Raw genomic sequence first — 21,158 nt, 5'->3', positions numbered from 1 at the left:
AAAACAACGGTGGCATACCGGGCATTGGAACGGCTTCGTTACCGGTTGAGTCCTGTTGTTGACGATGTGCTCAACTCCGTCACGGCACCTCAGACCCTATTTCTCCCTGTCCCGGGCGATGCCATTGAAGTCTTCAACTGGAAAGCTACACACACACGCACTCACACACACACACACACACACTCCGGCTCTGGCTGGTCTTCAACCTGGCCCGGTTGGCAGTGGGCATCTACGCAAACCCAAAGCGTGCGCGTTTACGGGCTAGCCGGGTTGACATGTTAAAAACTAGGAACACCGCTACCCTCAAGGATCCAGTGAAGTTGTAAACACACACAAATTCGTTTGCACGCACACATACTATCACCTCCTGATTTCCTCACCACAAACGCAGACCAACGCATATGGCCGATTGGTTTGCAGGCTTGCCTGCGAATCATGAGGTCCCGAGTTCGAGACCCGCGCTGGTAGCAGGGAGCGTGTAAAGACTTTTTACGTGAGTAAAGACTTTTTATGCGTGGTGAACTGCGCCGACACCCACGGTCAACTGGGTACTCACAGCTCGGAGTGAGGGTAACAAGGATGCAGTTTACAGGGTTATGGGCCGTTACACGCCCGATTGGTTGAGAGACTCACCTACTCTCCGCTGACTCACTTGTGAGGTCTGCATTCGCCACTAAGGTGTGCAAGGCATAGGCATAGTGGTGGCCTGCGGAAGCGAAGGCTAGTTTGTGTGTTTCTGAACATTCAAGCGATGCCAACGCGAATCCCGCGAATTATTATTATTATTAAACGCTATTTCACCTGACTCTCATAGTACCTGCATCACATAAATATTCCTCAACTAACCATGATGATGTGTAATATCTGCCCATCGTAGCTCCAATCCACATTTTAATGTAAGGCATTTCTCGCACACACAACACTATGGTAGAACTTAGGTAGTCTTCGCTCATCTCTCCTAAGTTCCAAACGTCAAATAACTAAGGTAACAACAAACTACCGTATTTTCCCCATTAAACGTACCCGTCTCCATTACTAGTACGTCCCCAATTGTAGTACATGTTGGGTGAGGATCGAAAATATAAAAGGACATGTCTCTAATAATAGTACATGGCGGAATGATGTGATGGGCATTAGTGGGGTACAGATATTAGGGTCCACCTTACTTCGTTTTTCTTACCCGTTCATCATCTTCGTGTCTTTGTACACTGATTCTTACCATGGTTGGGTGTATTTACAGCCTTACAGCATCATTATCTCTAGTTGTTTGCCACCCAACCCAGGCAATAAATCTTCTCAGAAACAATAAAAGTACACGTCTCCAATGCTAGTACAGTCTCCTATAGTAGTACAGGTCTGACCACCTTTGAAAAAATAAAAGCACTGACTGTACATTTATTGGGGAAAATACGGTACCTTGCATAGTCTTCTATTATTCTCTTAATCCTATATAAACCACCTGCTTCTTCACTTCCTTCAAGACATCTAGCTTTCACCAATCTTGTAAAGAACTTGGAAACTAATACTCATGGCACTGTACTACAATTATAGTGCAGGATGCAAACTTGACTCACAAGATGGGATTTCATTGAGCAGCATTGTACTTTACCGCACTAGTATGTTGTCGCCGTCTATAAAGCATGCATAGACCGACTATGAGGTCTATGATCTATTTATGGTCGTCTTCTCGTTGTGATCGTCTTCTCTAAATGTTATCGCCTTCTTAGTATTTCACCCCACTGATTTCCCTGATACCGTAATAACGCACATATAAGCACATGCGCTTAAAAGTGAATTTTGACTAGGTCTTGTAGTGTATTTCATGGTTCCTGTATGCTGTACGCAGACTTTTATCCGTGATTGTGTCAAAGTGATAATTTAGGTAGTGCTTCGCCTATAAGAGCATGCGCTTATAAGTGAGAGCAAGAGTACATGAAAACCAGAGTGTGCAGCTCGGATGGGTTGCTGTCACGGCAAAATTCCGTGATTACATCATTTTAGTGATGTAGTGCGTACAAACAGGATTCAAGCAGGTCTCTTTCTGCACAACTGCAGCTCAGTTGTACGCACTACGCCATTTCCCGCCTCAGATCTGCACCAAAATGATGTAATCACGGAATTTCGCCGTGACAGACACCCATAGCAGAGAAGGCCCCAAGCTGCACACTCTGGTTTTCATGTACTCTTGGTGAGAGTGCGCTTGTATCCGAATACACGCGCACATGCCTATAATGTGCGTTACTACGGTAACTAAGCGGTCACAGTGTCTGCTCTAGGATTTCAAACCAACCTGGTACACGTGTACCTGGCACAACTATTGCAACCGGGGTGGTCCGGGTCAGAGCAATTGTAAACATGTTATGGCTCTCTGATCGTATTCCCAACTGGGTCACCTGGACCCGGTGTTCTTTTTCCAAGCGGTCCTCCCCCCCCCCCCCCCCAACAGGGTCTGGCCTGGAGCAGACAATGGGTCAAATATTGACTGCATACTATGTTACGTTGTACATGTATTTGACTCCTTTCCTTCGGTCATCTACTGCATTTTAGTATACTGAAGTACACAACATAATGGCCCGTATCTTTCAATCTTTGACTCTTGTCTTGACTCTTGTGTTTCATGTTTAAAGGGGAAGTATACCCTAAAATCAAATTTTCACCAGTTGTAGTCTTCGGGGTGCTGAGTCGAATGGTCTTGGTCCGAGGAAGCTGCGACGCTCCCTTCCTACTTGAATCCCAATCGAACTCGCGCACTTCCACCGAAACTGGGTGACTGCGCCCTACTAGATGGGGATTTGTATGCAAAATGTCACTAAAAGCGCCATTTCGTTCTTATAAAAGCACGGATGACCGCGATTGGCCCATATGTTGTAGTCTTTTGGACGCTGAGTCGACTGGTTTTGGTCCGAAAAGGCTGCGATGCAGCGTTCCTCCTTTATTCCCAATCGAACATGGTTGAACAAGCGGTCACGTGCTCCTGGGTGCCCAAATCACCTGGTCACCGCGCCAGCAGGCGACAACTTTCACACCAAGGTTCAACTCGAGTTCAACTCGAGTGACAGGACTGCACCCAAAAAAGGTCAAACAGGCTAGTAAGTTGTACCCTGCAGGCACGGTGACCAGGTGACTGGTGTACGCAGGAGCACGTGACCGCTTGTTCAACCATGTTCGATTGGGAATAAAGGAGGAGCGCTGCATCGCAGCCTTTTCGGACCAAAACTAGTCGACTCAGCGTCCAAAAGACTACAACATATGGGCCAATCGCGGTCATCCGTGCTTTTATAAGAACGAAATGGCGCTTTTAGTGGCATTTTGCATACAAATCCCCATCTAGTAGGGCGCAGTCACCCAGTTTCGGTGGAAGTGCGCGAGTTCGATTGGGATTCAAGTAGGAAAGGAGCGTCGCAGCTTCCTCGGACCAAGACCATTCGACTCAGCACCCCGAAGACTACAACTGGTGAAAATTTGATTTTAGGGTATACTTCCCCTTTAAAGGGGAAGTATACCCTAAAATCAAATTTTCACCAGTTGTAGTCTTCTGGGTGCTGAGTCGAATTGTCGTGGTCCGAGGAAGCTGCGACGCTCCCTTCCTACTTGAATCCCAATCGAACTCGCGCACTTCCACCGAAACTGGGTGACTGCGCCCTACTAGATGGGGATTTGTATGCAAAATGTCACTAAAAGCGCCATTTCGTTCTTATAAAAGCACGGATGACCGCGATTGGCCCATATGTTGTAGTCTTTTGGACGCTGAGTCGACTGGTTTTGGTCCGAAAAGGCTGCGATGCAGCGTTCCTCCTTTATTCCCAATCGAACATGGTTGAAGAAGCGGTCACGTGCTCCTGCGTACACCAGTCACCTGGTCACCGTGCCTGCAGGGTACAACTTACTAAACTGTTTGACCTTTTTTGGGTGCAGTCCTGTCACTCGAGTTGAACTCGAGTTGAACCTTGGTGTGAAAGTTGTCGCCTGCTGGCGCGGTGACCAGGTGATTTGGGCACCCAGGAGCACGTGACCGCTTGTTCAACCATGTTCGATTGGGAATAAAGGAGGAACGCTGCATCGCAGCCTTTTCGGACCAAAACCAGTCGACTCAGCGTCCAAAAGACTACAACATATGGGCCAATCGCGGTCATCCGTGCTTTTATAAGAACGAAATGGCGCTTTTAGTGACATTTTGCATACAAATCCCCATCTAGTAGGGCGCAGTCACCCAGTTTCGGTGGAAGTGCGCGAGTTCGATTGGGATTCAAGTAGGAAGGGAGCGTCGCAGCTTCCTCGGACCAAGACCATTCGACTCAGCACCCAGAAGACTACAACTGGTGAAAATTTGATTTTAGGGTATACTTCCCCTTTAAGGCTACACGCTGACCTTGATGACGGTGCACAACTAAAATAGTCCCGCAGCTACAGCAGCAGACTACTGAGTACTGACCGTACTGTGCAAACAGAGACGCTCCATGTCCATGATCCAGTGGGCAGTGTTCGCCCTAGCTTGCAGTTGCAGCTCGTGAGTCCCCCTCGTCTAAACTAAAGACTGAGTAGCGGCCTGGATCACAGACTGGAGAGTGGGTGTCAAGCTACGCTGACACCAGTCATGTCCGAGTCGACGTCGTTGGTCCCGTCTTGACAAAAGAAGTGACTCTTGACTTTCTCTGCTGTCGCTTGATGCTTCTGGAAGGCATGCCCAGCAAAATAGCTCTAAAAACTTCAAGTGGTACTTCGAAAAATAATTCACTGTTGTATGTACGTAGATAAGATCTACGGGCCAACACTGTACTACAGCGTCACCGTACAGCGTCACCGTACACCACACAGTAGTTTTGGAAATGTGCCTACACAGAATAGTAATATATATAAAGCCTCTTCGAAACAATCGAGAGCTGTACGAACCATCAAAGATCGAACCCCGAAGGAGATCGGGGCAGTGCATGTGCAGGCGCCGCACCAACCGTAGTCTTCTCCAGTTCAGAACAACGACAACACAGTCGTCAGCTCAGGAGCAAGTGCTTCTATTTTATGCCTTTGTTTCAAAAATTCTTGCGTGGATCGCTACAGCACGTGCCAGTCGTTGTACGGAGTCGTGCGGCTACAGGCACAGGGGCCACTGAGTCTGTTGCAGAGATGTCTTCTATCCTCAGAAGGATCACGGGTAGTGGCAGTGCGAAAAGCAGACCAGAAACAGCAGCGGAAATGGACAAGAAGTCGACTGCATCCACCGACTCTGAGCCGCAGCAGTTCGAAACTGCCACTTTCGCCATGAGCTGATTTTGGTTTCCCGAGGCACAGGTCGGCTGTGCCCCGGGAGTTGTGAAAACCAGGGTTGGTTTCACAGGAGGTCAGAAGAAAAATCCGACCTACCATAGCCTGTAAGTACTTTCGGTTCGTCCTCCAAGGCAGCCTTCTATTCCCTGTGTGCTGCGCTGCATGAAAGAAACAAGGCATTATTATTATAGCCACGGCTGCAATGACTTGACTTTTCCGAATCACCGGTGTACTTTGCAGTGGCATGAAAAAAAAGGCATGGTGCGATTCTTGAGGCTGTGTGTTGTTTCATGTTCCTAGTAGTACTTATTTGTTATGGTGCTAAACAAGGGGAAGTACTGCTAACAGAAGTGTCCTGTGACTGAATGGTTGGCTCCTGAAAATTTTGCCTTTGCATGTGCCTGTATGCGTAACATGTTTTGGTTCTTGCTTGAAGCCATCCGCACTCTTGGAGTTGGAGCTACTAATCCATTCGCACAAGTAATTTTGAATATTCAAAGCTTCAAGACTCAATTGCAGTCTTTGTTTTGGGGATGATGCAGAGACAAGTAGCATGTCGAGCGATTTGCCGCTGTACGTTTTTGATGAAGCCTGTAAACATAACCATGCCCATGGTCCTTACGTTGCATTTTATGTTCTTGCTCTCTTCTTCTTGCCCTTCAATGCACATCAATGATGTCAGTGGTGATCACACAGAAGCTGTGGAGATTATCTTCAACACAGAAGAGACGACGTACAGCGAGCTGCTGGACTTCTTCTGGAACAATCACAGCTGCACAAGCCGAATGTCCCGGCAATACATGTCGGCTATCTGGTACCACAGCAGCCACCAGAAGACCCTGGCCGAGGAATCCAAGGCCGCCCATCAGAAGAAAGAGAAGAAACCGATTGCTACCGTCATTGCTGCAGCCTCGTCCACAGTGTTCTATGACGCTGAAGAGTAAGTTACATGTACCGGTATGCTAAACGCAGGGCCTGTTGGGTTCTTTAGCATTTTTTAAATGTACATTAATCCGCTCAATGAACACACCAAGTCGTCTTTTAACCGCCGGTGGGCTTGTGCGGCTTCTGGACGGCCTAGCGTGGCTACAGCTTTAGCGCCCGTGGTGTCCGACGTCTGGAGATGGATGCGGAGCTCACGGTCGACGTGACGGCGCATGAACCGCACGTTGATCCTCTCCACGAATTCCGAATCATCTGCCGGAAGGCTTGTGCAGTTGGAATGCACCATGCATGGTTGCACAGGTGACACACAGATTGCTAATTACATAACTACACTCTACACTCTGTATTCTAGAGCCTAATGTACAGCTGCGCTCGGTGAACTCCGACCAATTGTGCGTAGTTGGCGCCCTCAGCTTACCATGCAATAATTTCTACCGGCATTGTTATCTTCATGTGTTGTGTGTATTCTTTCGTTGTTTGTGTTCAGCTATCACCAAAAGTATCTGCTGCAGAAGCATCCTGCTATCGTATCAGCGCTGGGCATCAAAACCAATAGGGAGCTCATCGAGTCTTCTCGTGCTTGTCGTCTCAACGGTTACGTGGGTGGATATGGAGCTGCACAGGATCTGGAGAAGGAGTGGGAGAGCTTCTGTATTAAGAACGAGGACTTGAAGCATAAGGTGTTGCGCCAGTGTAAGTTTGGCTCAGATGCCACTTGCTCTGCACGCTAGGAGGGCCTTATGTGTTTGGTCAGCGGCCTGTGATGTGTACGGTGTGCACGACTGGCCTTGCTTGCTTTCGGTGTGTAGCAGTGCTTGACATTTGCATGCGTGTCTGTATGATGGCACCTGGTGCAATCAGCTCCCAGCTGAAACCAGAAGCCGGATGGTTGTGACAAGCATGCAAAACGACAGCACTGCGACACCGGAACAACTTGGCATGGTTTTGCTACTGAACATCATCACCTCCAATGGCCTTTCACACGTTCCTCGTTGCCTTTGTAATGTAAACTAAAACACGTCTCTGTTAGCTTTTTACCCTGGTTTTACCTATGTGCAACTGTAGATTTCTTTGGGGTTAGGCCGTTCATCTCTAAGCTTTTCTGTACTGTACATGTACTTGTGGCTTGCTTCCATCCAGCCCGGGGTAGTGATGGTCAGTCATGTTAAGTGTTTTGTTTCTTGTTACTGTTTCTACCCTGGTTATCTAGATCAAGCTCACACTGATCTCCCTTGTGTATTGTCCTCACGATTCAATAGGTATTGTGCGTGAATTCTTTCTTTCTGTCTTCTATTCGTCTTTTTAAACAGAGCTATCTTTAGCATTACATCATGTATGCTGCATAGTTGATCAGATCATGCCATGCCAGTCATTGAGTTTCCGCGCAAAATGGTTTTCACCTATTGTATTTTCAGTCAAAGAACTTCGCACATGACACAAACTGGACCTCGCGTTTACTTGTATCAACACACCGTATTCCTGTATTTCCTTCTACTGTTGTCAATGAAAGGCAGCTGCGCGATTGCTTGATTTTTCTCTTATCACTGTTTGAAGAAGGAAAAAAGTACTACATGTATTGGCATGTTGAAATGCCGATAGCCAACAACTGATGTGTAACCCCGTGTCGGATTTTTTTGGCCACAACTGAACATGTACTGGTAGTACAAGCAAGAGCCCACAGAATACACCACCGTGGTCTCTTTAATATGGGCCAGCCTCGCAGTGCATGCTTTCCTAACCTGATTGCATTGTACAAGTTCACCCTCGAGGCCTCATGGTGCGAAAGATCAAAAACTCACCCTCTCGTACTGTGGTGCAAAACTAAGTTTCGCACAGAATATGTAGGGCTGGGCGCCATGATTCAAACGAATCAAGCAAAAGCAGCAATGCCTGTACGTACGAGAGATCACAAGTTTTCAGTACAAAGCGTGGTATGGACAACTTATGTAATGGATGCAATGCGTTGCAGGCCAACCCTTAATCACGGTTTAACATACCCTTTGCTATCACCCTAGATTCGTACAGGATAACATCACAAACACACGAACGAAAACTAAAAGAGTGTGACCGCCAGCAGATATACTTTGAAACAAGAGCTGCTTCATTTGCAGACGGAACTGATGATGTTACGCTATTAAAAAAAACACCCTACCTAAAAGCGCCTAGAATGTGGCATATACTACAAGGTAAACGTATGTGTTTTGTGAGGGGATTGACAACGAATGACGTACTGACGGGCAATGGTTGCCGATTCCGCCTGAAACACAACGGGCTTTTAAAATATACTTGTGTGTCAAACGCCAAAATACATTCATGGAACTAGAAGAAAGTAGACAAACAGTCTTGGAGTGAGTTGTGAGTGAGTTTGAATGAGATCAAAAGTGCTGAGGAAGAGCAAATGCAGGAATGGCTGTCCGCGAAACATGCGCAAAGAGCACCCTGCAAAAGCCAAGTCGTGTGGCTGTGGCTCACGGACAAAAGGCAGCCACTTGAGGCCGCTTGAGGAAAATAATTGCACCTCGCATTCAATGGATCCAGATTGTAGATTTAAAAGAAGCACCGATGGCCGACGTGCAAAATATGCCCTGGTATTGACATGAGCTCTGAAGCGGTCCAAGACGTTCATGTCCTTGGACCGTGCAACAGGCTCACGGTCTAGGAGCTGACCTGCTTTCGTACACATGCCTTGTATCCATCCCAACCTGTACGCTTACCCTGCACGGTCAAATAATGGTGTCACACATACACACATCCCCATAAGAAAAGAAAAGACACAGTCAATCAGGCGCGTACGCAGGGTCACCTCTAGGGGGGTTTCCATCCGAATCGCAAACAGTGACTCGTTTTAATTAATTAATTAACCCTTTCTAAAGAGCCCTAGCCTGGGAATTTTTCAAAATTATGCATTTTTTCGTGTTCTTTGGATCATAACGTCAGTTCTACCAAGAGTACATGAAAACCAGAGTGTGCAGCTTGGGGCCTTTTCTGCTATGGGTGTCTGTCACGGCGAAATTCCGTGATTACATCATATTTGGCCCAGATCTGAGGCGGGAAATGGCGTAGTGCGTACAACTGAGCTGCAGTTGTGCAGAAAGAGACCTGCTTGAATTCTGCTTGTACGCACTACATCACTAAAATGATGTAATCACGGAATTTCGCCGTGACAGCAACCCATCCGAGCTGCACACTCTGGTTTTCATGTACTCTTGGTTCTACTCACTCAATCTTCATTATCTTTTGTCCGTGAGCCAAAACTCAAAATCACAAGTGCCGTTGCACTCTCGGATGGACAAATCGCCGCTTACAGTGTTGGTCAAGGACATCACAAAGGATACGTTTTCGCTTGTTGGACGTTCCAGAACCGATCCAGAGACCTTCGCGAGGGCTTCTTTTCTCGACCAAATTCCACCGTGAGAACAAATATTTTTACGCGAGTGGTGAGGTGTGCGTCGTATGAGCAAGCGCAAAACACGAGTTCACGTGGAGTGAGGAAAAATAATTTATTTTTTAGAAGATGACGACGTTGACGACAATATCGACTTGGGATATTGTGATCACTTTATTGAAGTTTATTGAAGTTTATTCCTTTCGTGTACATTGATGTTGTTTTGACAACAATGGAAGAAGAGGAAGACATTTCTAGTGGCAGCGAGGTGCTGGATGAGGCAGCTGACGGCAACGAAGTGGCAAATGACAGCCCAGCGGAGTAATATTGCTGGAATTTTGTGTCTGTGTCACAGCGCCCAATTTAGTAAAAACGAGACTTAGGCTTCCTGGAAGTGGAAAGGTACCAGGGCCAGGGAGGGAATGAGGTCGACCATGATAGCCAGGATCTAAGACACAGTACAGTCATGTACATATCCAGCGCTATAATGCTAGCTGTAGAGTGCAGCGACGGTGCGAAAAAATGCCCCAAACTGGGCCAAAGGCCCAAACGCGCGTACTGCTAGCATGCTCCAGCGATTTCGTTTTTCTTGATCGCAGAGTTTCGATTTTTGCTGCGTACGACTCGTACTCTTGAAAATATCACAAGTGAAGCCCCTAGGCCCTGCAAGTGTGAGCAAGTCAGCGTGACGAAAAGTCTCAAATTCTCCATACTCGAGTCGCGCTGTGTGCTTTTGAAATTGCGAGATCGCGGCTCAACTTACGAACGATGTATCTCAAGAGACATTGCTCGCAGCGCATCGCAAATTGTTTCAACCGACAGCTGAGAGTTTTGTATTCGACCTGGATATTTGGATTGTTGGATTTGAGCAAGATTTGACTGAGTTACGATCTGTTGAAGTTTTGCATTCTTGCCAGATCGATTGTGCGCCCTACCAAAATATGCCCAAAAACGTTGCTCGTTTGGAACATTTGGGGGGTTTCCGGGCAACGGGAAACCCCCCCCTGCGTACGCGCCTGGTCAAGGCACAGCTGCCCACGCGTAGCATACTGGAAGAAGTACAGATGTCTTGAAAACTGTTATACAATTCCAAGGACTTCATTCAGCAAGGACCTTGAAAAGACGAGTGTCTACACACAGCCTGCACATGTACAAGGATCATGCTATGCAAGCACTATGCAAGCACAGCCACACAGATGCTACACACACAGCGTACAGTGTTGCAGCCAACACAACTGCTACATGAACAAGGCAAAAGAAGCGCAAGTGAAAAGACTACTACTGACCCCGAAGCCACGCTGCACCCGTTTTTGCATCACGACAATAAATTCTTCATGACTGAGCCGTCCGTCACCTACACAGACCAATCACAGCAGCAGCAGCAGCGACAACAGCAGAAGCAACATAGTCCAGATTCTGTTACTTCTAAGTACAATCCTTCCTTCTATGCACAGTGGTAAGCATGTTTCTCAAGTTACAACATCACAAGTGTTGCAAGCCACCACACAACTTTGGCAAGGCTAGCCCTGTACAAGTCAGGTGGGGAAGACTCGCCCAGATCCCCCCCCCCCCCCCAGCCAGCCGACTGAGTTAGGCTGTGTCCCAATCCTGCTGTTAAGGACATCGTAGTCAGGGAGTCGTCAAATATTTGACGACTCCCTGGCGTCAACTTCCCCCGCACACATAATGGCGTGACTCCAACTCTACACACAAAGCGAGCGGCTTTTCCACAACCCTGATGTTCAGCCTTTGCCCAGCACTCAAGAAGAGACGTGGGTGACATATCCAAGATGACAAGTCGGAGAATCGTGAACTGTGACTGTTCTTGTGACTATAAGAAACAGGAGCCAGTGGGCTGCATAACCAAACAAGTATTGTTTCTAGGGTACTACAGTGCATTTCAAAACTATAGACGCGTAGGGTTTTTGAAATATTTCAAATTTGGCTGGAACTTTTCGAGAATAGTTTTCGGAATATTGCTCAGGATCGCTCCACAATTACTCTCATATAGTTTCTAAAGGATTGGATAACAGACGCCCAATTTGGAAAAAATTATGCACAAAGTGATCACAGATTTCATGTGGTATAGATGCTGGCATAACGGTTTTTACCTAGGTACGCGTCTATAGTTTTGAAATGGACTGTAGTAAATCGGCCTCAGTTATTTAAAAAAAAACCTGAAACCCAAGGACATAAGTTGAAGAAGGAAATGACCAAATTTACTCATTGTGTTGTTGTCCACCAATTTATTGCCAACATACTGTAGGGTCAGACCATGCGACATTTGGCACAGTACTGACTGATGATATGACATTCAACGACTCGACATTTGGCTCTGTCACGTTTCGGATGCGCTGACCAACCGCAATCGAACTCTTTTCAAATAAGTTCACCACTCACCATCTGTGTCAAAGAGTTTGAAGACAGTGTCGATCAAGTGCTCGTCCAGATCATAGCCCATGCATGCCTTCACTGCACGCTGAAATTGACCTACACACAACAACCGGCCGAGAATGGGAGCATGCACATGTATTGCAAAGCAGCAGTCAGATACGGCGGAGATAAGATATACAGTCAACCTTGCGTATAACGGCACTCGGCGGGGCATCAGAAAAGTGTCCTTATTCGTGAAGTGTCCTTTACCCGAAGTCTCATTATATGTATTACAGTTTATAGATGAGACTTTGCTCTGGGCATGGAAATTCTGTCCTTATTCACGAATTGTCGTTATATCCGCAGTCGTTATTAGCGAAGTTGACTGTACTGACCTTGCAGGCTTGCATAGAACAAAAAGTTGAGTTTTACGACTAACTGCTGTTGACCACATCTCATAGCAAGTCCTTTGCCGAAATCGGGTTTTGTAAATCAAACAGAGTGACTACTTTCTTCTATCTTCTAACCGAGTGTCGCCATGTTTGCTTTCCATTGTAACGAACAGGTCACTGCGACACGATAAAAAGCTTCATTAGTAGGCCAGCTGCACATCTCACCTATAAATCGAGTGACACAATGAGCTACATTCCAGTGTACAAATATCAACTCAAGCTATGAGAGCAATGACACCATTCGGAGACATACCTTTAGTGATAGGGTGTCCAGCCACAGTGTACATTTTCACCACAATAGAGAAGTCGTGCAAATTGTTGAGGAACTTGTCAAAATTGCAAAACTGGTCAAACGTAATGCCCTGGAAAAGAGCAAACAGGCACAACGAGGCATCTTTCCAGGAGAGACACTGAACATAGTGACAGCGTCCCACCTTTGGAAAGACCATTGCTGAAGGTAACGGTAGCTGTTAGGCGAGACAGAGATTCCTGTGTCAAGACAAGTCATTCCAAATTCTAACGACGGAAATCGTGACCGCAGGCACAGGTGAAGATTCTTGCCATCTTGGCTGAGGTTGGCTTGAAGGTTTCTGGCGGCTAAGCTCGCACCAGTCCCTCTGGTCTTGAGCCAAGCTGATACCACTGATGTGTATCTATATTCATTACGTCATAGTTGTACTGCATGCACGCACACACACGGATTAGTTGAGTGTGCTTCTTCTTCCTGTTGTTCTTTCTCATGACATGTTTTGTTTCCGTTCCCAAGTCTTCACGAATAAATAGTAACGTATCATGGCGCAGTGAACTTGTTCTTTCCTGTGTCCGTGCCTTGTGTCCGCACCTTGTAGTGTTTGCACGGGCCCAGTTGTTTTTTCCGTATGAAGTAGTAGTTTCCGCGATCGAAACTCTGTCTCAGTTTAATTATTTTAGTAGTGTATTTGTTCGTACTCGTGGACGAGTGACTAATCGTAATGGAACAATCACAGGACGATACCGGATTTGACCTGTCCTCCGCGACCGAGCGACAGCAGGAATCTCAAATGGGTGTCCTGATGAAATTTATGGAGCAGCAGATGCGTGCAGCTGAGGCTCGTGATAAGGCGATGCAAGATCTGTTCAAGAATGTTCAGAGCAGGTCGCTATCACCGTCGCAGCCTCAGTTCACTCCGCAGCCCTCAGCACCAGCTCAGTCCACCTCGCAGACCTCAGCACCACGGCCAGTGAACAGTGTTTCCTGCCCACACTTATTGTCGTCTGCGACGCTGGCTGATTTTCACTCCTTCGTTGAAAGCTGGAGAGATTTTAGTGTTTGCCAGCATTTGGCCAGCCAGGCTCGTGAGGCCAGAGTGGCAACACTCCGTCAGTGTTTCGATGAGGAGCTGCGACGTTTTATCCGAGAGGATATTATCTGCATACCAGCTTCAGCTGACGTTGACCTGATGCTGGAGCGCATTCAGGCGTATATCAGACGGCAACGTAACCCACTGTTAGACCGCATAGAGTTTTACCAGCGTGTCCAGCAAGCTGGAGAATCATTTGATGCGTTTTACACAGCCCTGTGTGAACTACAAAGTGCATGCGACTTCTTGTCACACAGCCTATGTGGAACGTGTGATGCTCGCTGCTGTGCGCAGTGCAAAGGCCTCGGCCGTACCCTCAAGGAGGAATCTCTGCGCGACCGCGTCGTCATTGGTGTGCGGAACGATGAGACGCGACACAAGTTGCTCGCAACTCATGGTCTCACGCTCGACCAGGCTGTCACCCTCTGTCGGACGGAGGAAGCAGCATACCACACCAAGGCACACATGCCCAGTCCTGGCCTCCAGGCAAGTGCTGCCAAGCAGTCGGCGTACAAGCAGCAGAAACGTCACAAGCCAGCTGACTCTAAGCCAAGTGAGACATCAAGTGTGGCCAAGTCCACTTGTCCAAATTGCGGTCGTTCTGACCACACGAAATCTGTATGTCCTGCCAAGGGCAAGAAGTGCAACTCCTGTCATGGCATTGGGCATTTTCAGCGAATGTGCAAGAGCCAGAAACAGCCGAAGACTAGCTCTGCTGCCAAGCTTGGACAGCTGAAGCTACAGCGTGCGTCTCGCGTGGACCGTCGCACAGTACCTGTTTCGACCATGCTGCAAACAGAGGATCAGCCATCCCAACTGTCCTGGACACCAGACACAGGCAGTGACGTTGATGCCATTTGCGAGGAGCACCTCACGCAGATCGGTGGGTTCGTCGAGAACTTAGATGACGACCACGACTGTGTGCAGGCTGTGACCGGTGAGCCGCTACGCAACCTGGGCAAAATACGTGCGACTCTACGAGTCGGTGAGACGCAGCATGAAACCGTCATCCATGTGTACAAGGGTCTACACGATGCCCTGCTCTCTCATACCTCATTGCGTGCGCTGAAGTTTCTCCCACCTGATTGGCCAGTCCAATTCACCGCTGAACACGAGGGTGCATCTTCACCCAAGATCTGTGCAGCTGTTTCGTCATGCGCTCATCCTAGTGATGCTGAGTTAGCGCGGACACGTGAGCAGCTCCTGCAAGAGTTCGCTGACGTTTTCTCGGATTCCGGTCTGAAGCCAATGGAAGGTCCGCCAATGGAAATTGAGCTACAGAACGATTCTAAGCCTTCCTGTGTGTACACTGCTCGACCAATACCGTATGCGTTCCGTGACCAGATCAAGACTCAGCTCGACGGCATGGTCAGCGACGGGATTATTGAACCAGTGACGGAGCCCAGTGAATGGTGCCATCCGATTGTCATAGTAGACAAGAAGGGCAGCACTGAGAAGCGCCTCACAGTTGACTTCAAGCGGCTGAACGACCAAGTCCGTCGTCCCGCGCATCCCGTACATACGGCACGTGACGTTGTCTCTGGAGTTGGCTCTGCTAAGTTCTTTACGAAGCTCGATGCAAGGCACGGCTACTGGCAGATTCCTCTCAGTGACACTGCTCAGGAATTCACCACGTTTATCACCCCGTACGGCAGATATCGTTATCTACGGAACCCGCAGGGTCTAATATCTGCTGGGGATGAGTTCAACCGGCGCACTGATGCTGCGTTCTCTGCCATCCCGCGTCTCGGCAAGGTAGTCGATGATTGCCTAGCGTACGACGACGACTTTCTGTCGCATGTCAGCCACGTGCGCGAGATTCTGCTCTGCGCCAGGGAGCATGGTATCACGTTCAGCCCCGCCAAGTTTGTGTTCGGTACGCAACGTATCCATTTCTGCGGCTACAACGTCACGCCTGATGGCTGGGTCGTCGACGATGATAAGACGTCCGGTATTCGCCAGTTTCCAGTACCCGCCAACAGAACCGATCTCCGTTCGTTCCTCGGTCTAGTGAACCAATGTGGCGAGTTCACTCCACATCTAGCCGAGTTGACCAATCCTCTGCGTGGCCTGCTCAAGACCTCCCGTGAGTTCATGTGGGACGCTAGCCACATTGCAGCGTTTGAACGGACACAGGAAGCTCTCTTGTCTCCTCCGGTTCTCGCTTTCTATCAAGTTGGTCAAGACCTCCGGCTTGAAACCGATGCATCCGCTCTAAGAGGTCTCGGATTCGTGCTTTGGCAAAAGCAGAATGATCAGTGGCGTATTATTCAGTGTGGATCCCGCTACCTGTCTGATGCTGAAACACGTTATGCTGTCATCGAGTTGGAAATGCTCGCTGTAGTATGGGCCGTGCGCAAATGCCGCATCTACCTGTCTGGTGCGCCATTTGAAGTCGTCACCGACCACAAGCCCCTGATTCCGATCATCAACTCATATTCGTTGGATCAGATCGAGAACCCGCGTCTTCTACGATTACGCCTCAAGCTCCAAGCCTATCAGCTGCAGGCATCTTGGCGAAAAGGTTCTGAAAATGCCTTCGCCGATGCGCTGTCCCGGAATCCTGTTGGCATTCCTTCCACCACTGATGAGCTTGGTGAAGCCCCGTCGCTTCATTGCCGCAGCATTCAGATCTGCATGGTGCACTCGGACACTGAGCCGAATGCGAATCTCAAGGTTGCAGAGCTGCGGGAAGCTGCAGCTGCAGATGCCACGTACCAGTCATTGATTGAGTGTATCTTGACTGGATTCCCTGATCGCCAGCAGAAGTTGCCTGCTCCGTTACGTGCGTACTGGAATGGACGTGAGCATCTCTCCGTCGACCATGGCATTGTGATGAAGGGCAACCGCATTGTTGTTCCTGAATCATTGCGTGCTCAGGTATTGCACAACCTCCACGCTTCACACCAAGGCCTAGTGCGTACTAAGTCTCGTGCGCGTCAGCTTGTATACTGGTCCGGTATCACCAAGGACATTGATACACTCGTTCGTTCTTGTCCTGCTTGCCGCGAACACCAGTCGTCCCAGCCAGCTGAGCCCCTGCTGAACGACCGCACCCCGACACTACCGTTTGAATGTGCATCTGCCGATTTGTTCACTTGTCAAGGTCACGACTTCCTTGTGTATGCAGATCGTTTGACCGGTTGGCCCTGTGTCGCGCGTACTGGCCGCACCACCTCATCGCATGACGTGATACTAGCATTCCGTCGCTGGTTCTCTGATGTTGGTGTTCCTGCTGTGCTGTGTACAGATGGTGGTCCCCAGTTCTCCTCGCATAAGTTTGCTGAGTTTTGTAAGCGCTGGCAGGTAAACCATGTCATGTCCTCTCCCCACTACCCGCAGAGTAATGGGCACGCCGAAGCTGCTGTCAAAGCCATGAAGCGTCTTATCACCAAGACAACCGTGAATGGCAATCTTGACACAGATGACTTCCGCCGAGGGCTACTGGAATGGCGAAACACACCTGGCTCCTCTGGTCAGAGCCCCGCTGAGCTCCTATATGGCCGCTCTCTCCAGTCATTCGTCATTGCACATTGGAAGGAGTTTGATTCATCCTGGCTCTCCAAAGCGACGACACGTGATGAGACTGCCATGCCATCCGACGATGCCGTCACAGACAAGTCGTCAACTCGTCGCTCGTTGCCGCAGCTCCGCCTCGGCACCCACGTGGATGTTCAGCATCCGCGCACCAAGCAGTGGTCTATTCGTGGGGTCATTGTTGCTGTCGGTAATCATCGGGACTACCTAGTGAAGTTGCCGAGTGGTCGCATTTATTGGCGGAACCGCAGATTCCTGCGTCCGTATCGCCCACTTGTGCCTGCACCGCTTGTTGTCCAACCGGCTGCTGCTGACGCCTCTTCCCCGCCGCCGCCGTCCCGCCGCAGCGCACGTCAGCGCAAGCCACCCCAGCGTTTAAACATTGGTTCGCATCATGGACAGTCCTATGATTGACACTCTTGATCACTAATGTCAATTTCTGCTGTCTCTGCTTTGTTGTTTTCATTCTTCATTTTGTTTTATTTATGATAGATGTTGCTGTCACAAGTTTCGCAACATCTCGAAGGGGCGTGATGTGTATCTATATTCATTACGTCATAGTTGTACTGCATGCACGCACACACACGGATTAGTTGAGTGTGCTTCTTCTTCCTGTTGTTCTTTCTCATGACATGTTTTGTTTCCGTTCCCAAGTCTTCACGAATAAATAGTAACGTATCAACCACTGCACCTCCAATATGCCGGTCAAACACAAACTCGAAGCTACCAAATCCCTCCAACGGTGCTTGGGTCCATAGAATGTCCAGCATCACACCTCAGACCTCCTCAGACATGCCCATCGCGGAAGCGATGATAGCGAACAGCTATGTTAGACATAGCAACTTGTGCTGGGATTACACCATTCAACAGCTTGCAAGGCTGATGAATTGACCGCCACTATTTTTAGCCTGGTATCCACCACACAGCTGTTTGTCAGCATCACACACACACACACACACACACACACACACACACACACACACACACACACACACACACACACACACACACACACACACACACACACACACACACACACACACACACACACACACACACGTCTGTAAGCACCACTTACGTGTGACTGATCAAGACGTGCTCTGAGACGTTCAATATACAACTCAACGTCCTTCTCCGAGATGTGGGCTGTTCGCAGGAGAATCTCAGCAAATTCCAATTCATTGATAACCTTCATTCCTACACGACATCACCCAGACCAAATCAAAACAACAGAAAAGTCAATCATAACTACAGTGGAGAAATTTCAAAATACACAGGGAAGAGCGTCCCACAGTCAAGTTGCCTAGCCTATAACACACGACCGTAGCATATGACCTCTCCCGAACATACCTTATCAAATCAGGAACCCACACACGCAAGCACACAATTGTTATCCTGTACCTTGAGAATGGTTCTTGAACTCAAGCTCTAGGACTTCGCGTTGTAGGTTGTCCATGAAATGAAAGAAGTCCTGAAAGCGCAGCACTCCGCTGCCATTTTGACCAAAGAAGTGACAGAGTAATGAACTGGAGTCCGCCTCCTCACCAGACTAGAGAAACCGGTCAATCAGGAAAACAAGGCGAATGAAAAGCAATGAGTTGTGACACCAAAGTCACCACCAGCTACTGACTCTTGTGTACTCTACTAGTATTAGTGTCTACACAAGCATAACAGTTAGCCATGCCACTGAAATCAGCCATTGCAAGTTAGGTACCACAGACAGGCAGAATGAATTCAACACTATCTTAAGAAGAAATTCCATGCTGCATAGTCCCAGCGGGCCAAGAACAACAACCAATCATGATGACCATCTGCAATACAGTTCAGAAACCTGGGAACATCACAAGAGACACGGGTGCATCCATTCCCTGTACTCACCCGCAGTGCAGAAGACTTGTTGACAGCACCTTGAAACTGCACAACCGTAGAACACACATAGAGGAACACAGGGTCTCAGAAGTGCAGACCAACACAACTACAAGTAAACGACACCTCAGTATGATTCTAGAAACAGGGGCCTATGCCGACTGGCTCATGACATGCCCGGGAGTCATGCAAGTGGGACAATTTCGTCACAAAACAGTGCTTTACAAGTGTGAACTAATACTCGGCATGCTGAATTTAGATAGCTGGAAACCACTTTGAGCGGACCCCCCCCCCCCCCCCCCGACTATACCCCTGAGAAGATAGACCTGGCGCATCCGAAGATATAGAATAGCTGGAATACAGAACACATGTGTAGTAGAAAGCCAAAAAACTAGTTATTTTTGAGGCGAATATGTATAGTGCCCACAGCACAAATTTGACATCAATCCGTGCAACTAACATGTAACCATTGCATCCCATACATGGATCTGCACGCAAGGGTGATAACTTGCATACAGTACAGCTGACACTCACAGATATGTGAATCCCCGCCACCGACAGATACAAGCGGGAGTCTTCAAGTAAGTATAGATGTCACGGTTACAATCTTGACAAGGTCCGCACTCAACTACAAAAAGAGTTGACGTTGCTTTCCTTTTCTTATGGAAATGAATGCAGAAAAATAATTATAGTAATGGAGGGGGGGGGGGGGGATCTGGACATATCCTACAAAACAACACAAGATACCCCCATCCCACTGGTAAACCGACCTTGAGAAACTCATTGAGCTCAATACTCTTGTTACCATCCACGTCCAGCATACGGAAAGCGATTTGAAAGTGTTGTTGTGGTTCTGAATGAAGGAGATCAGTAACACAGCCTCGGTTAGCATCCAATTCAATAAATGGAGGCAAACTCAACGGCAATCTCGATAGCAGGTGCATTTGCTTCAGAATATATACTGACATACTGACATACTCACTCAATCTCTCTCTCTCTCTCTCTCTCTCTCTCTCTCTCTCTCTCTCTCTTTCTCTCTCCCTCCCCAACACACACACACACACACACACACACACACACACACACACACACACCAGCATATCCATAATACAAGTATCAGGCACATTTGCCCATTTGACAGTGCAGTGAAAGTGTGCAAGCGTATCCGAGTGTACACATGCACTCACTGGTCAGGACGGAAAGCATAAAGAGGTAGTCAGCATAGGAGAACAGACCTGGTACACACAAACAACAAAACAAAAATGTAGAGGACACTGAGTTAGCGTGACTGTGTGAAGAGGAAGGTGTTGGGGAAGACGAGCATGAATTGATTGAGCAAGTGACAACCCTACATACCGTGGCAAAGTATTCTCAGCACCAAGGCAGAAGGAGAAACGTAGATTCAAACAATGTTGTTTTGCATGCTTTGTGCCAGACTGCAACACTTAGCATCACAGATTCAGCAGCCCGGCCAAAGATTTGTTCTCAAATGCGTGGATACAGGCTGAGAAGCAGTGCGCCAGTTGAGCTTACTGTCTTGCCACATCTGCCGAAACAAATCCTGTGATCCTTTCTTTAGTGCGGGGGTTGATGCCAGCATTCTAGCGACATCCTGCGAAGGATCACAGCAAAGCACAATACAACGTACAAAATGAAGTGGATGCATTCGGGGCACACGCGGCTGAGTGAATTTAGGTCAGATTTCCTGAAGCGATGATATGGAGCCTCCAAACAGAGGGTGGCAGGGCCAAGAGGCACGTTTGCAGGGATTCACTGTGAATTGAGCAGTACGCAGGAAAATGAATTAAAAACTCATTTCCTGTGTAACCTATACATATGCACGGTACGTGCTCGTACAACAGGGCAAAGAACAGGTGACATGGCACAGGGCACATGGAGCTGGGAACCAGGGGAATAAGATGCTTATCCGTACCTCATTAGAGAGTTTCTTGCGATGCCGGCGAGCTGCACAATGACAAAAAGCAGACAAGGCAAAGC

At 48.2% G+C, this 21,158-nt stretch overlaps 2 protein-coding genes across 3 annotated transcripts in view; one reads left to right on the top strand and one right to left on the bottom strand.

Moving 5' to 3' along the window:
* The first annotated feature begins 4,826 nt into the window (after positions 1-4,826).
* LOC135814310 (peptide methionine sulfoxide reductase MsrA-like) lies at positions 4,827-7,813 on the top strand. Its single transcript, XM_065327415.1, has 3 exons — positions 4,827-5,366; positions 5,945-6,202; positions 6,695-7,813. The coding sequence occupies exons 2-3, from the start codon at positions 6,048-6,050 to the stop codon at positions 6,936-6,938; spliced, it is 399 nt and encodes a 132-aa protein (XP_065183487.1). The 5' UTR covers positions 4,827-5,366; positions 5,945-6,047; the 3' UTR covers positions 6,939-7,813.
* Positions 7,814-8,104: 291 nt separating this feature from the next.
* Positions 8,105-21,158, bottom strand: part of LOC135814308 (calcium uptake protein 3, mitochondrial-like) — a 16,744-nt gene continuing 3,690 nt past the window's right edge. For both annotated transcript variants that reach the window (XM_065327414.1, XM_065327413.1), the window contains exons 2-12: positions 21,094-21,125; positions 20,694-20,772; positions 20,348-20,395; positions 19,931-20,013; positions 19,173-19,208; positions 18,696-18,843; positions 18,373-18,491; positions 12,671-12,779; positions 11,993-12,082; positions 10,879-10,946; positions 8,105-8,922 (exon numbers count right to left, since the gene is read on the bottom strand). In XM_065327414.1, coding sequence (XP_065183486.1) covers positions 8,863-8,922; positions 10,879-10,946; positions 11,993-12,082; positions 12,671-12,779; positions 18,373-18,491; positions 18,696-18,843; positions 19,173-19,208; positions 19,931-20,013; positions 20,348-20,395; positions 20,694-20,772; positions 21,094-21,125 — 872 coding nt within the window. In that variant the 3' untranslated portion in view covers positions 8,105-8,862. The remainder of the gene's footprint in view (positions 8,923-10,878; positions 10,947-11,992; positions 12,083-12,670; positions 12,780-18,372; positions 18,492-18,695; positions 18,844-19,172; positions 19,209-19,930; positions 20,014-20,347; positions 20,396-20,693; positions 20,773-21,093; positions 21,126-21,158) is intronic.

The sequence above is a fragment of the Sycon ciliatum genome, chromosome 4, assembly GCF_964019385.1.
Source record: "Sycon ciliatum chromosome 4, ocSycCili1.1, whole genome shotgun sequence".
Taxonomy (NCBI): Eukaryota; Metazoa; Porifera; class Calcarea; order Leucosolenida; family Sycettidae; genus Sycon; species Sycon ciliatum.
This window is presented reverse-complemented; position numbering and strand designations above follow the sequence as displayed.